Source organism: Ciconia boyciana, chromosome 3 (genome assembly GCF_034638445.1).
Source record: "Ciconia boyciana chromosome 3, ASM3463844v1, whole genome shotgun sequence".
In the NCBI taxonomy this organism is placed as follows: Eukaryota; Metazoa; Chordata; class Aves; order Ciconiiformes; family Ciconiidae; genus Ciconia; species Ciconia boyciana.
This window is the reverse complement of record NC_132936.1, coordinates 3,590,355-3,604,969: the sequence shown is the minus strand read 5'-3', so window position 1 is coordinate 3,604,969 and position 14,615 is coordinate 3,590,355. Positions and strand designations below refer to the sequence as shown.

Sequence of the window (14,615 nt, the reverse complement as noted above, 5' to 3'; positions counted from 1 at the left end):
TCCCAGGAGATTGCATGGCTAGAAGATTGCAGATTAGGATTAAGCACCTTATGGTGGGTGCATTGAAGGCAATATGTGGCAGTTCATGAATGGCTTCCAGCTTGACCATTGTGACAGTCATTGGAGTTGAGGCACCAACTCTTGGGTCCTGGAAATGCTCTAAACTCCTTCCTGGCCCTCTCAGCCTGTAGTGTGGCTGTTTCCACATGGTGATGGGAGTCAGATGCCATTTCTGTGCTGGAGTTTCCTTCCAGTCCCCCCCTGATACCGAAGATCCCTGCTCCTCCCACCAGATATATGTTATAAGGGCTATGGGGCAAAGACACCTCTCAATTCTTCCTCCACCTTTCTAGAGCCAAAATGGCCATGAATACCTTTCTACCCCCTTTCCTGGTCCCCATCAATGTCCATATCAAGGTGCAGCTGGATGGGGCCGACTGCGGTGAGACAAGAAGGGTTAAACTCTTTCCTGGCAGGCTGGGAGGACGCCGTGTGATTTCTCAGAGCTGCGTGCACCCGGAGAGGAAGGCAGGCCCTTGCTAATGTATGCGCAGCTTCTGCGAAACTAAAAATAGCCGGGATCTGAGGCCATTCTTCCAGGATTTCACAGGCGCTCACCCAATTTTTAGCTCCTTCTTCTCAAATGGATGGCAAAACGAAGGCGACAGTCTCAACCCTCGTGCAAAGCTGCCGCGTCGGGAGCCTTGCTCCAGGGATGCCTTTGACCCCTGCGGCACAGACGAGCCAGGGACGTGCTGCTGAACGTACAGTCCCAGGTCTGTGACGGTCCCTTGCAAGGCTGGGGTGGACCCCAGCGTTCCCGATCACTGCTGAGCAGCACCTGGAGGATTTGCTGGCCCTGGGGAGCCCTGGTGCTTTGCTCTGCAGCAGCATGTGCCAGGAAGGGGATGCAAGCAGCAGGGAGAGCACGCTGCAGCCGGCAGCAAGCCTACAGCTCTGCCCCTGGCAGCTCTGCAGCAGGCAGGGGCTTTTTTTCAGCCTCACCAGGTCCTTGACAATCAGACCCCCTTTTCCTAAGCAGGGTCCTCTCCCCCTAAAGTGCTCCTGGCTGGTGTTTTTCTGGCATGCTGTTAAAAATTCCTGGAACATCCACCTCTTCAGCTCTACAAAGCCACTGTCCGTGGGGGTTAGGAGAGACTTTGCTGTACGGAAAAGTCTTGTCTAGTGATTTCAGGTCCTGCTTCAGTATCAGTGACCTTGATGGCCAGGGAGAGAGTAAATACTGTAAATTCAGTGAATACTATCCTAGAATCCATATCAGTTCCCTGATCTCCCAGTGGGAGACCTGACCCCCTTCCCCAGCAGCCAGAGCCTGGGAATAGGAAATGTTTCCCTCTGAGTGAGGGGACCAGCTCCCAGTCATGTTCCTCTTTGGCTCTGGGGTCCACATCACTTTTTGAGGGTTTAGACCCCAGGCAACCTGCTGTCTCTGTTCATATCTTTAAACCTGCTACTCCAAATTGGTTTGTTAAATCCCTCAGGAAGTGGAAAACCCTTAGAAGAGAAAACCACCACAGGATGTCTCCATCTCCAGGGGACTTATTGCTAGTTAAAGCTATTGCTTTCCCCTCTGCCCCTCTGCATCATCCACCAAGGGATCTTGGAGACTTGCAGAGAGCCGTGAGGAGATGAAGATGTGTCCCTGTCTTTGACTGCTGTCCCAGAGCAATGCAAACTTCTCTTCTCCTGAGACATCCTGTGGCTCTGGTGAGTCCATGTGATGCCAAATCACCTCTCAAGGCCATCCGGGTTAAATACTGCAATGTGGCCCATCCTATAGAAAGGGGAAGGTGACTATTCCCATGTGTCCTGGTAGCATCATGCCCTTGAATACTCATATTTTGGGAGCCTCAGGCATTTCTCTGGATTTGCCCTGAAACTTCCCTTGCTTAGAGCCAAGACAAATCAATTGAAAGACCTCTGCTTACTTTCAAGGCCTTCAGCTGCATCTGTTCCTGTAAGGCTTACTGGACGGGGACCAGTTTTATTTCCAAAAAGAGAGCCCTGACATTAAACCCTATTAGCTCAAACACACTTGAAGCAAAAATTCAGTCTGAGTTCAACTTCCTTCTTTCTGTGTAAAGCTATTTAACAGCTTTGATTTAAAACAGAAGGCTTTGCTGGAGGCGATAGCACTAGGTGTTGGAGTATACTTTAAGTAAATAAGTATGTGTAAAACAGGAAAGGGACTGGGCCTTAAGTATTCATAACTAATTTGGGGGGGAATCTGTGATAAGAGAGGGCATTTGGCTCAGTGCTGGAACGCGAGCCCATCCCACATGTGATAGATGCTGTGACATGTCTCTGCAGCACCCATCACTTTGATACCCTCTCCAGCAGCCCCTGCTACCCCGCCTGCTCCTTTACACAGCACGGAGATGCTTCCCACATTAAAATGAAAAAAGGGCATTCATACCCTGGTGCTGAAGAGGTCTTTGGGGTTTTTTCTGTTTTAGGACTCTACACCTCACAAAATAATTGACAAGTAAAAACATAAATATGATTTCTATGAGCCTGGGTTGAAACTGTAGTAGTTCCCACTACAAAGCTGTTCTCCGATGCTGTATTGATTTACCGAGGAAAGATCTGGAAATTCTGCAACCTGGATATCCAGGGGAACCTTGCAGCCCATGGGGACACAGGCAAGGAGAGGCTGGCTGGGCAGAGCTGCTTGCAAAATTGGGGTCGTAATGAATATGCCGATGACACATTCATGACTATTTTTGCAAATAAAGAAGCTCTAGCCAGGCTCTGGCTAAGCATGGATATTTCATTAACAGCCCAGATTTGGGAAAGTTTGAAAATCAGTGCTAGAAAGTGGGGCTGTTGAGGCTAGTACTTTCTTATGATTTGTTTCTCCTCTTCTGCTTGTGATCTTTCAGTCTGTGAGTCGGAGAAAATTACTTTGCAGCTAGGAAGGGAGACTAGTCACAAAGATGAATCCCAGAAACAGCCCCCAGATTGAGCAACATGGCTATGGGCAGCTCACGCGTTTTTGGCCTCTGGAGCTTTAGCTGCAGTGATGCCCTTGCCCCAGTTTTCTGCCCCATGCATCTTCTGGAAGTCATGACCCCGGTATCTTGTCAGCAGGATGAAATGCACACCTGCAGCTCTGCCATGTGGTCTCGCAGTCCCGAATATCTGCTTAAACCATCAGTAAAAAGGGAATTGAACAAAGACCATGAGCGATGCCCCGGAGGAGGCGATATAGGTATATGTCCCATTTGGCTGGCATTGCAACCAAAGCAATAATTTCAGAGGAGCTGGGAACATTACTCTGAAATTGTCAGTCACAGCTCCCTGTTTTGCCTATCAGAGTCCCCAGATTATCAACCACAAGTTAAATCAGCCTGCAAACATCAAAGCTGCAGGAATCATATCCTAAAAATCCTACAGCATCATGATTTTATTGTCTCTCCAACTATTTAATGGAATTTACTCTCTTCAAGGAGGGGTTGATTCATAGACTTTCTTTAAATAGTGAAAATTATCTCAGGCTGAAAATTATTTCTTCAATGATTGTGGTTAAGTGCTGGAACAAGTTGCCCAGAGAGGTTGTGGAGTCTCCATCCTTGGAGGTTTTCAAAACTCAACTGCACAAGGCCATGATCAACCTTCTCTAACTTCAAAGTTATCCCCACTTGGAGGGGAGGCTTGGTCCAGAGACCTCTAGAGGTCCCTTCCAACCTAAATTATTCTATCACTCTATGATATGATCCTCTCCAACATACGTTTTATAAATCAGATGCCTCTTTCGTGGTTGGTATATAGTAAAGCCATCTGTGCTTTAAAACAACTTTAAACTGGCCTAGAATATGAAATTATTACAGTTTCTCCTGCACAGCAGAAGACCGGCACTATCATGCTTTCTAGCAGATATTTCCGTTGCAAATAGTATTTCGCAAAAAGCAAGACTTTCTAATATAAATGGATGTTCAAGTATCATCCCTTCTCAAATACGTGCATTTAAAGAATAGGGTTTTGAATTCACATAAAGACCAGTATTTTCCCTGAAGTGGTGGCTATCATGTCTAAGAATTAGGGGTATTCAGAAAGTTTGACTTGAGTTGACCCTTTGGCTTTAAAGGGAACAGATCTTGGCTAACGCTTTTGAGAATCTCACTCACACAGAAGTTTTCAAGCAGGGATATGGAAATAATGAGCCAACAAGAACGTCTGGATGCTAGAAAACATGAAAAGAGATCGATGCAGTAAACTGTGGTACAGTTTAACTCAAAAATATTAATATAGGCCAAGTAATCCAATTTTCTCACCTTGATGAAATCACTGTTGTGTAATCTTGTGAGTGACTCCTAAGCCTGATGCTTGATCACAGTGATGTTCTGATAAGTGAGGAGGTGGCTAAAGTCTCATATTGGAGCTCCAGATTCGGCACTGAGATGACGATAAACTCCGTGTCCAAAGAATGACAGTGTCCTCTGTGACCTATTAGTCTACACAACTCATGGATGATGTCATGCCATGCATTTAAGCTTTTTAAGTGTGTTCAGCGACATTCTCCTCCAATAAGCAAGACATGGCATGGAATGGAGATTATTGTTTAATAGGAGCTGATAGAAGCAATTAACTAGATAAGGCGTAGTTGTACACTGAAGCATGTTTACTGGGCAGAAGAGGGCAGAAACTGCAAGGCAGAAGGACTGAAGCACTTGATGAACACACTTCTTGTTGCATTTTATTCATTTTTAGCTATAAACTGTATGAAGAAATGCCAGAAGTGGCAAGATTTCAGAAAGCTCTGAGAATCTTGATTCTGAAAATCAGGGCCCTGATGAAGACCATCAAAATGATGAGATATTTAGTCATATGTGGTTGGGATGACCTGTGAGGATGGTGGATTAAACTGCTTGCTTGCTCCTATGAGAAGACTTCAGGTGCACTTTCTTGCTTTTGAGATGGCAAGTGACCTTTCCCATGGTCCCTGGCATAGTTTTGCTCCAACACAACTACCAGTGGTGTAAATAAGTCCTGCACACCCTTCGAGGATTAGCCCAGGCCAGGAACCATTCCCCAGAGGCGGTTTGGATGCAGCCCCTTGTTCTGGAGGAGTTTGATGCCGTGGAAGCTGTGGTATATCGGCACCTGGACGGGGCCCCATAGTCACTACTTTGATACTCGAACTAGGAACAATAATTATCCATCTGTGTATCCTTATCGCTAACTTGCAACATTATAACAAAGAAAAAAATCGCTAACAAATGTTGATATTGAGCACGTTAATTGTAATGGCAACTGTAAGTTTGATTTTGATTTTTTTAATAGACAGCATTTTACTTTCAAGCTCCCCTGTTGCTTGAGCGCTGCATCTTATATTCCTTTTATATCTGTTAGAATGAAAGTAATTCATTAAAATTAAAAAAGCGGGCCAAAGCTGCAGCTGGTGTAAATTGCTAGAGCCCTGTGGATGCCAGCTCACTCCAGCTGAGATCTGGCCTTGCATAACCTCATTTTAAGGGTACATTCAGGCAGCCTCTGCTGCAAGCCTTCCAGCTGAGCAGTTACATGTCCTCATTTCCTCCCTTCCAAGGAGTGGGCTTTTAAACTGTAAACACCCTCTAGTGCATAAGGATAATGGCCCCTTGCAAGACTTAGCAGGAGTGCCTGCGGAGGAGATGGCAGGAGGGTAAGCCATCAGCTGAATAACTCGCCCCATCCCACCCCTCTTCTTCCAGGAATGAGCACCAGGGAGAAGGTTGGTGCCACGGGATGGTGAGGGAGATGGTCTCCATCCATACGGTGCGCGTTGCTACCCTGACACCTAGGATATAACCGTACTGCCATGGCAAAGTAGGGTTGTCCAGAGAGAAGTGGAGGAGGTTAATGAGATGCTGGGAAGGGTGTTGTACCTGTTGCCCTCCTGGTCTTGATAAATCCTACTCATCCAAAGGGGCATGTAAGGTGCTGCAGGTGTAAGTTGCAACCCACTCAGCAGAGCTAATTTTCTGAGCTCTTCCTTTCCCTAGAAGTCTGTTTCTGACTTCTCAAGCATGCTCTCCCATTTTTCAAGCCAGGGTTTGCTTCTCTGAAAGCAGTAGTAGGCTTGGCTGTGGTTGCTCAAGAAGAGTTTCCCAACCTGGAGTTGTTGGGAGTGGACCGAGTACCTCAAATCCTATTATTTTCCGTCTTTCCATATACCTATACTAGCAAACAAGGCAATTTCAAGGCCTGCTCTTGGGCACCGTAGCTTCATCATGCTGCTAACTTGTTAGTAGAATCACTAGACTGGTCAAGGCTTACTAGCACTCTCCCAAGTAATCATAACCTGGACAGGGTTCAGGACTCCATAGGGGCCAGGTATCGTTCCCAATACTGAGTATGAAAGCAGCTACCTGGTTTTGGAGGATGAGAGAGTTCATTTCTGTGGTCAGTCTGGGCCTATTGGCCTCAGGAAAAGGGATCAGGCCCCTGTCCTTTGTTGACTATTGTAGATATAGTCTGAGATTCCTGACCTTGGTCAGCTTGTGGTTGTGTGCAACGGGCCATCAAGACTCTTCTTTCCTCAAAACATAGCCCAGAGCCTGTGCTGATGTGCCTTTCCGTGCTCCTGCAACCCTCTTACACATCAGCATCCTCTTCATTTCAAGCCAGCCTGTTGCCTGAGGCATCCTCCTACACTTTCTGCTGGTGATATTCAGAGCCACCTCTGTAAATCGAACGGTACCAAGGCACAGGCATGATCCTGTAATAGTTCACCCTCTTAAATTGTCAGCACAGTCTCTGGCAATTTTGGCCACAGCCAACTAGCAGGGGTGTAGCCACGTGGAGCTGAGTCATGCCAGCTGGCCAAGGACAAAGGCTGGTCTTTGGTCGGCTTTGTTTAATGATAGAGACAGATCATAATCCTATCTCTGGACATTTCTGCTACAGTCCTTGCTGAGACTGCTGAGCAGCCTCTGTCATCCACATGAAGCATCTTTTTCCATAGCATTTAAGGTGGGTTTGTTTGTTTTTTTTTACAATAGGAGCATCTCCTCTTCTCCCTCCTGGTGGCATCCTGGGGCTCTCTCCAAAGGTTATTTGACCACATTTCTGGAGCTGATGGCTTTGGCTCCTTAAAAACATGTTTTGGCGCAGGGACAGCAGAGACTTTGCCCCGTGCAGTTTGTGTGCTACTGCGACGTACGTAGTAAATAAGCATGAGGGTAATTATACCAACAGGAATTCTGGGAACCCTGCCAGAACGGAGGGGACAGCCAATCCTTTGTGCATTTAAAGAAAATCGCCTCAAGTCCCCCTCCCAACCCCAAATTAGTTCTGTCTCTTGAAGCCATGATGGGACTTAGAACTAAAAATACATACTTACACACAAATACACACACTCGTATATAAAAATAGCCAGCATTCAAAAAATAAAAACGCCAAAGTTAGGCTCCAGTATCCAAAATTAAGCTCTTAAATAAATAAATTAGCCTGATTTTCAAAAGCACAGAGCAGTGAACGGCTTTCACTGACATAAGAGGAAGCATCGTGTTCCTAAAGATTGAAGATCAGGCCTGAATATGGATTTGAAAGTCTAATTATAGAATCCTGTTTGCTACCAGCTTGACCGAGAACAACAAATTTCAGGTGAAATGACATTGATTTTTTTTTTTTCTGAGAGTTTGTCTACACTTAAGCAGTGTTAGTAAAGGTAGGAAAAAGCCCTCAAACAAGTAAATAAAATACCACAAAGAAGAAACAGATATACTGGAATAAAACTCCTTACACCGGTGCTGTACATTTGTGTTTGGAAAAAGGGTTAAGCATTATCAATGTTACATCTGGGTGAAATTTTGTATTGATTAATTAGACAGGTATTTATTAGTTGTTGAAAGCCTACCAGGTAGAAATACTGCTTTTCCCAGCTACTCTCACACTTTCTCTGCTGAAAACTCACAATCGACCGGCATCAAGGAGGAATGGGTTTTTACTCCCCTCTTTCCTCTCTTTGTCAGATTTGCGTCTGAAGGATGCTAAAGAGAGAGCACCATATTTTTGCATGGACTGAAAAGGGAGTGCAAAGCGACTCTCATTTCTGAGTTCATTTCCCTTCAGCTGCAAATGGTCCTTGGAGCTGTTTTGCTCGTGCACTGTTCATTTGCGAGGCTGTGACCTTTTGCTGGCCAAAATTATGCCAAGAGATTCTCAAGGTCACAGTCGCGTGTGGCAGTTGGATAGGGACAGATTTGTCCTTCTGGGTCTTCCAGTACAGATCAGATTGGGCAGGTCTGGGCTTTATGGTGTCAAGGAAGTATGTGCACCCTGGGTGGAGGACCATCAGCAGGCAGAGTGATACTCCACTCACGGGTTTGTGTTGTGGTGTTTAGAGGCTGGGGACAGCACTAAAAGATCTGGATTCTGCTGCCAGAAGACTTTCAGAGAGCCCTTTTGGTTCTCCATGACTCAGTTTCCCCATCTATGGAAGGGGCACAATACAGTTGACCTTTGCAATAGGCTTTGGGCTCAACAGCCAAGAGAATTTGGTGTTACTGTCATCGCTGCTGTTCTGGCCATTGAGGGAGACAGGACCAGGGCATTGCATTTATCCAATGCATTTTTACGTCCTTTTACGTGTGCTGCCTCCATGAATAGGTGGCGTGTCCTCTCACTGTGGTCAGTGAGAAACATTTATGCTTCAACTGTGTGGATGGTGGTGAAACCCTAGAGATCAAGGAGAAATCATTGCAGGACGTGGTGTCCCTTCTGTTAGTTTCTTAATCTTTTTGAGTGACTCAAAGCCGTTGTTGTAGTTTGGTTCTGCCAACCTGGAGTGCTCAGAAAAGTAAAGACAGTCTTAAAAATAACCAAAAACTGGAGACAGCCGGCGGGGACAGCAATGTGGAAGAGTAGAGGTCTAGCAAATGTGAGCTGTGAGAAGGTACTGAAAGAAATTGGGTATTTTTAGTCTGGAGAAAAGAAGACTGAGGGTTTACATACGAACTAGGTGCAAACAGGTAAAAGACTGCTGCAGGGTGAAAATGAATAAATTCTCCTCTTTGTCCATGGCTAGGATGATGAGAAATTAGTGGCTTAAACTTCAGAAGAGGAGTTTAGTTTTCATGTACTAGCAGGAATGGGAGCTCCTGGGAAGGGGAGGCCATGCAAGACTACAGGACAGATTCGGTGAATATCTGCCTGGGAAGATTTTGGCAGAGGTGATGCTGTCTTTGCCCATGGGCAGCACCTTATGGGCACCACCACTGGTTTTCGGTGGTCCTATGTCGCCGATATTATAAAAACCAGTTGCATGCTCCTTTTCTCTGCTTTCTCCCTGAGTCATTACAGCTCACTCTCCCCAGCTTTGCCTTTCCAGCTAAACTACATTTATTTAATTTCTTGCACGCATGAAGGGAAGGCAGGATTCCCGTGTCACCCTGCAGCTTCTGGGGTTGGCTGCTTCCAGGGAAATGCTGAGTACAGGCAGTGGCATTGGGCATGTTGGGGAGTGGGAGGAGGACTGGTGCCCATGGGAGAGCAGGTTGTCCACGGGCATTTCCACCCCACTCGGGCTCTGCTGGGGATGTCACACCAGTGTCACCAGTGTCGTATGTGACTGGCATAGCATTTTCTCGAGCGTCGAGCCCCATCTGGTGGCTTTCCTGCGTCATTTTTTGTGTCCTTGTGTCTTCTTTCGGGATTTTTCGTCTGTGCTTGTGAACTGCGAACGGGAAGGAAGGACAGGGTGCTTGAGAAAGGGCAGGGCTTGCAGAGGTACCTTTGCTTCTCTCCCACCTCCCTGTCCCTGGGTGTAATTTGGAGATACAGAAGCTGTCGAGGCTTATGTCCTTTCCTCCTGCTCTTCCTTGCTGTGCAACCTCGCCCCAAGTGGCAAGGAATGATCTAATCGTTTTGGCGAAACCCCAGTTTGTGCTGTGAGCCCCTCCCAGAGCCTTCAGAAGGCACTTCATCCCACCGTCATGCTGGCATCTCAGGTGGGACAGATGAACGGTCCCAGGGGGGGACATTTCTATCCATTGACTAGCTCAGATGACCAACTTTAGGGTCGGTGTTAGGTGAAATGATTCCCATCCCAAATTTCAGAGCACAAGGTTACAGCCACTGCTCAGGATGAGAAAGAAAAAGACCCAATATTAGATCATTAATATCAGCAAGCATTAGAAAGGACCCTGTTAGGAGATGCTTCCTTTCTTAAATGGCATGAGTCCTCTGACATCTGGGCACCTTGTGCTACCCTGACTGGATCACCTCCATTTACAAAGGCTGGCCAAAAGTTCCCTGAAGGGAAGTTGTGTCCCCAGGGTGAGGTTTGGAGGTCTCCTTGCACTCCTGATATGGAAACAGAGGCGATAAAGCAGTATCTGTCCATGCATGACACACCTCCTTCTAGTTCAACATTGCCCAGTCTCGATAGCTGACCAGTGACAAGCTGTGGCCTTTTGCATTTGTGGGTCACATATGTGCTGAAGGTGAAGGTGGTGTCTCATTGCTCCACCTGTGATGAAACAGGGTCAAATCTCTGGGGTCCGTGAGGGAAGCTCCTTACTACAGTGCTGAAGGTGCTTAAATGATCTATCAAGCCACCACCAAGTGTCATGACCAGCATTTGTCAAGTAGGTTCTCCTCTTCTCATCATAAAAGCAAAGTGAGGGAGTTGTTTTCCTGTGCAAGTGTTTCATGAGCATTCCCTACCCCCACGCTTCACGTTTGGGTGGTGCAAGTCAAAGGTTTCCCACTCTTGCAATACAAAAGTGGTCCTCAGATCTTGCAGGAGATGATAGTTTTAGAGCTATGTAGACACCTGTGTCTACCCCAAATTCTCTTTCCCCCAGGCAACCTCCCTGTCCCCAAACAACTGGCCCACAGCCCCATCCTCCTCAAGTTTTGATGTATGCAAAAGTCTCACACTCAGCTTTTCCTCCTGTTTCCTGCAGGTATATCCGAACTATGTACCTAGGGATCCAGAGCCAGAGGCGGAAGGAACACCAGCGGCGTTTCTACTGGGCTATGATGTACGAATATGCAGACGTAAATATGTTGCGCCTCCTGGAAACTTTCCTCGAGAGCGCCCCTCAACTGGTGCTACAGCTCTGCATAATGATCCAAAAGAACCGTGCAGAAACATTACCATGTAAGTGGCTCCCTCGTCCCCCCCTCCCCATCCTCCTGGCCTCCCCCCTCTGGTCCCATGCTCAGCTGCTGATGGATGTTTTGCTAACCGTCCGCCCTACGCAACCTGGCGTGTAAGGGGCTGCCACTTGGGACAAATCTCATTCCAGCTCTGCGCTGTGTTCGCTGGGTAAAATTTCTGCTCGTTCTGCTGAGAAAAAAAACAGTATCGGTAAAAGACGAGATTCAGCTCTTCCACACCCATGGAAATGATGGTTTTGTCAGGAGGAGGCAGGCAGCCTCTGCTGCTATGGCAAGTGTCACCATTCATTTGCCACCTGGCACTGGGCAAACACAATCATTCCCTGCCTCAGTTTCCCTCCTTACATAAGTAGGATGATAAAACTGGCCAGATTCGAATTTTTGTTGTGAGGACAAACGGTTCAATGACTGTGCAATGCTCTGATGGTGTGAAGTGTAGTATAAGGGTTTTTTTTTTTTTAGTAGCTAAATGCTGTAGGACCTTTTCTGAAGAGTGCCCAGGAATTAAGGTTTAGTCATTGGCACCATGGTTCTCAGCAAGTCGAAGAAAAGAGAGGGGAGGAGGCAGTGGAGGGGATTGTGTAGGGACAGACACGTAGTGCAGGTATCATTGCAAAGGTAGATAGATGAGCAGAGGCTGGGAAGCAACCACAGAGAAGAGTTGGCCAATTCTGATGTTCTTTGCTGCAGTCATGTCCTGGAGCATGGGGCATCCCCACAGTCAAGAGGCATACGCCGCTGTCCCAGCCCTGGGGTGAGCAGCTCTACCAGCCCAAGGCCATGGGAATGCTGGCTGCCTAAGAGTCACCAGCTCAAGGGAGAATTGTCCTTTCCAAGCACCAACAGTGGTATCAGCTGATGAGCTGCTGGGCTATTCAGCCCCTGCTCAATCCATACACCAGGGATAACAGTCGGATTATGCTTCCCAAAGACAGCCTGTTTGTGGCATGCCATTTCTGGCAGACCTGAGGAGTTTCTTGGAGCTGGGATTGGAACTTGACAGTTCTTCAGGGTTAAATTTTGCTGGCTAGACCAAGGTCACCACTATCTAGAGCATCCGTAAGTCAGACTGCTCTCCCCTTCCTCCATACTTTAAGCATGTCCATCACAGTTGTTTATAGAGGCCTCCCTTCTCCTATTTATGCAGTATTTTTCTGAAACCTCCCATCATGAGCTCTCCAGACCTCCAAAGTGCTGACATGATGAACATGCCTTTCTACAGCTCCTGCTAGAACTGCTCATATTTGCCAGCACCCTTTTCCTGCTGCTTCCAACACTATTAACCCTACCAAAAATGTATAAATCATAACCTAAAAGGCTTGCCAGGGCATTATGCAGATTGTTGGACTCGCTACAGACAGCACTGGGTGAAGTTTGCTGGCCTCTGTTGTGCTGGAAGTCAGACAACACGTCCAAATAATCCCTCTAGGCTTTCAAATCTGCGGCTCTTTTAGTTTGCCACTTCCAGGCATGGCTGCCTAATCCACCAAACAAGCTGCATCATTTTCCAACTCCCCCTTCTTCAGCTATGCAGTTCCTCCGTTCCTCCACCACACCGAGCAAGCTGCGCTCTCTTCCAAGGCAGCGCACGTCCCCGCCTGCCTCCCCGAGCCCTGGAGGGCTCTTTGCCTGCCACGCTCCAGCAGCCGAGCTCTCGGGGGTCCCCAGTGCACCTTCTCCCTGCCTCCCCCCCGCCTGTGCCAGAGATGCAGTCGCACATCTCAGGGCTGCGTGCTGAGCGGTGGGCGCTGCTGATGGATACGAGCAGCAGAGCTTGCTCAGTGCTCCTGACTCAGGTGCAAGGTTTCCTAGAGCTCCTCCACGCCCGTTCGGTGCTTCTGTCGTCTTCCTCCTCCCGGCCAGTACGTAATTATGTAAAAGGAAATTAAATGCTGAGAGGAGCCATTATGAAAGGGAGCGTCAAAGATTTCCCTTAAAGCAGGCAGAAACCAAAGGAAGACAGATATTGTTAGGAAGGCAGTTTGTTTAAAAATCAAATCAAGTCTCTCGTGGCTCATCGTGTCTGTGTGAGCGTGGCTCGTCACATGGTACAGGAAGAGGCCAGTTCTGCCTCTGAACAGGGACGGTATCAGCTGCGTCACTGAGGGATGCACGCTGGCAAAACTGCCCACAGCAGGGCTTATAAACCCAAGTACAGCCCGTGCTAATATGTCCAGACTCCAGCTATTTCCATATGGTTCACACAGTCTCTTATGGATTAATTTAGTGCTACAACAAGGTCAATTTACCATTATATATGGCATACATCCCTCCTCCAAGTCTCAGTCCTCCCTGCTCTTAAGACTGCAATGCCAAGCCCAGTGCAGGAAGCCCAGCCAGGCTCCAGTCTTCTCCAAACAGGTCAGCTAATGTCTCCTTCTCCTATTTAAGGAATTGTAGAAAGAGAGTTACCAGAATGGCTATCAGGAAATTTTGCTTTTTTCTCCTAGTTCCCATGTGAGGGTAGCTGCTGAGGTAAGAAGAGTGAATACGCTGGAGGTCTTTACTCAAACCCAGAGCATCTCCTCCAGAGATGTTTAGGAGCATGGTGACAGAAAGGGCTGGTCTTGCCTATTGTGGTTGCAGTGAATAGGGGAGCAGTGCGAGGACTAGTAGAAGGGGATGCAATCAGGCTAACGCTTAATTTCCTGGTTTCCATACCTATTGGGTGGGTGGAAGAAAGAAAAGCCTCACCATGCCTTGCAAAGGACCATTTTACCCTGAGAGGTACCTGTTTGAAAGGGTTGGGTGGAACCTGCATTTATTGCTCCTTCAGTGCTCCAAGAATGGACCAATTTCACCAATGGGCCACTGCTCACCCAAGAGTTAGCATCTCCTGCATGGTCTGACACCACCAGCAGCAGAAGTGCTGGAGCTGGAATCTGAGGTCAAGTCCCAGCTTCAGTAAAGCTTAGGACACCCCCCCTGAGTTTTCATGAAGGTCAGGATTCGTTCCTTCATCATATCCCTGGCACAAGACAGACCAGATCCCAGTTTAACTGCTGTCGCCCGGTGACTCGGGAAGAGCAGAAAATAGCACAGAGAGAAAAGAAGTAAGAACTCAGTGTACTCCATCGGGTGAGCAGATCTGACCTGGAAGGTGCATGCTGAGAGCCTGAGCTGGAGTACTTTGTGCTGGGACAAATGGGTTGATGTCAGCTCCTGAATATGCATGTGGAAGAAGCTGGTGTTGGTATGTGGGCCCTTTGTGAGTGATTCATCCACTCCAACCACAGCTATGTGGGTCCAAAACAGAGTCAACAGAAGGTGAGGGAGGAAGGATGCCTCCAAAACATGGATCAGCCCATGTCCAAAGCAGTTGAAGGAGGTGAGATGAGATGTTCACCCTCCAGCAGCACCTTTCTCCAGGGAATCTAGACAGAATCTAGGTGATGCATTTAGACCTGCCCGTAGGGTTAGGCAAAAGGAGGTGGTGGGACTCTGAAGAGTCCCTGTCCCTCACTCACCTTAACTGTCTCAGAGAT

At 47.5% G+C, this 14,615-nt stretch overlaps 1 protein-coding gene across 1 annotated transcript in view; it reads left to right on the top strand.

The window, feature by feature from the left end:
- XKR6 (XK related 6) overlaps window positions 1-14,615 on the top strand; it is a 188,928-nt gene that overhangs the window by 154,193 nt on the left and 20,120 nt on the right. The window contains exon 2 of the mRNA XM_072858262.1: window positions 10,914-11,110. Coding sequence (XP_072714363.1) covers window positions 10,914-11,110 — 197 coding nt within the window. The remainder of the gene's footprint in view (window positions 1-10,913; window positions 11,111-14,615) is intronic.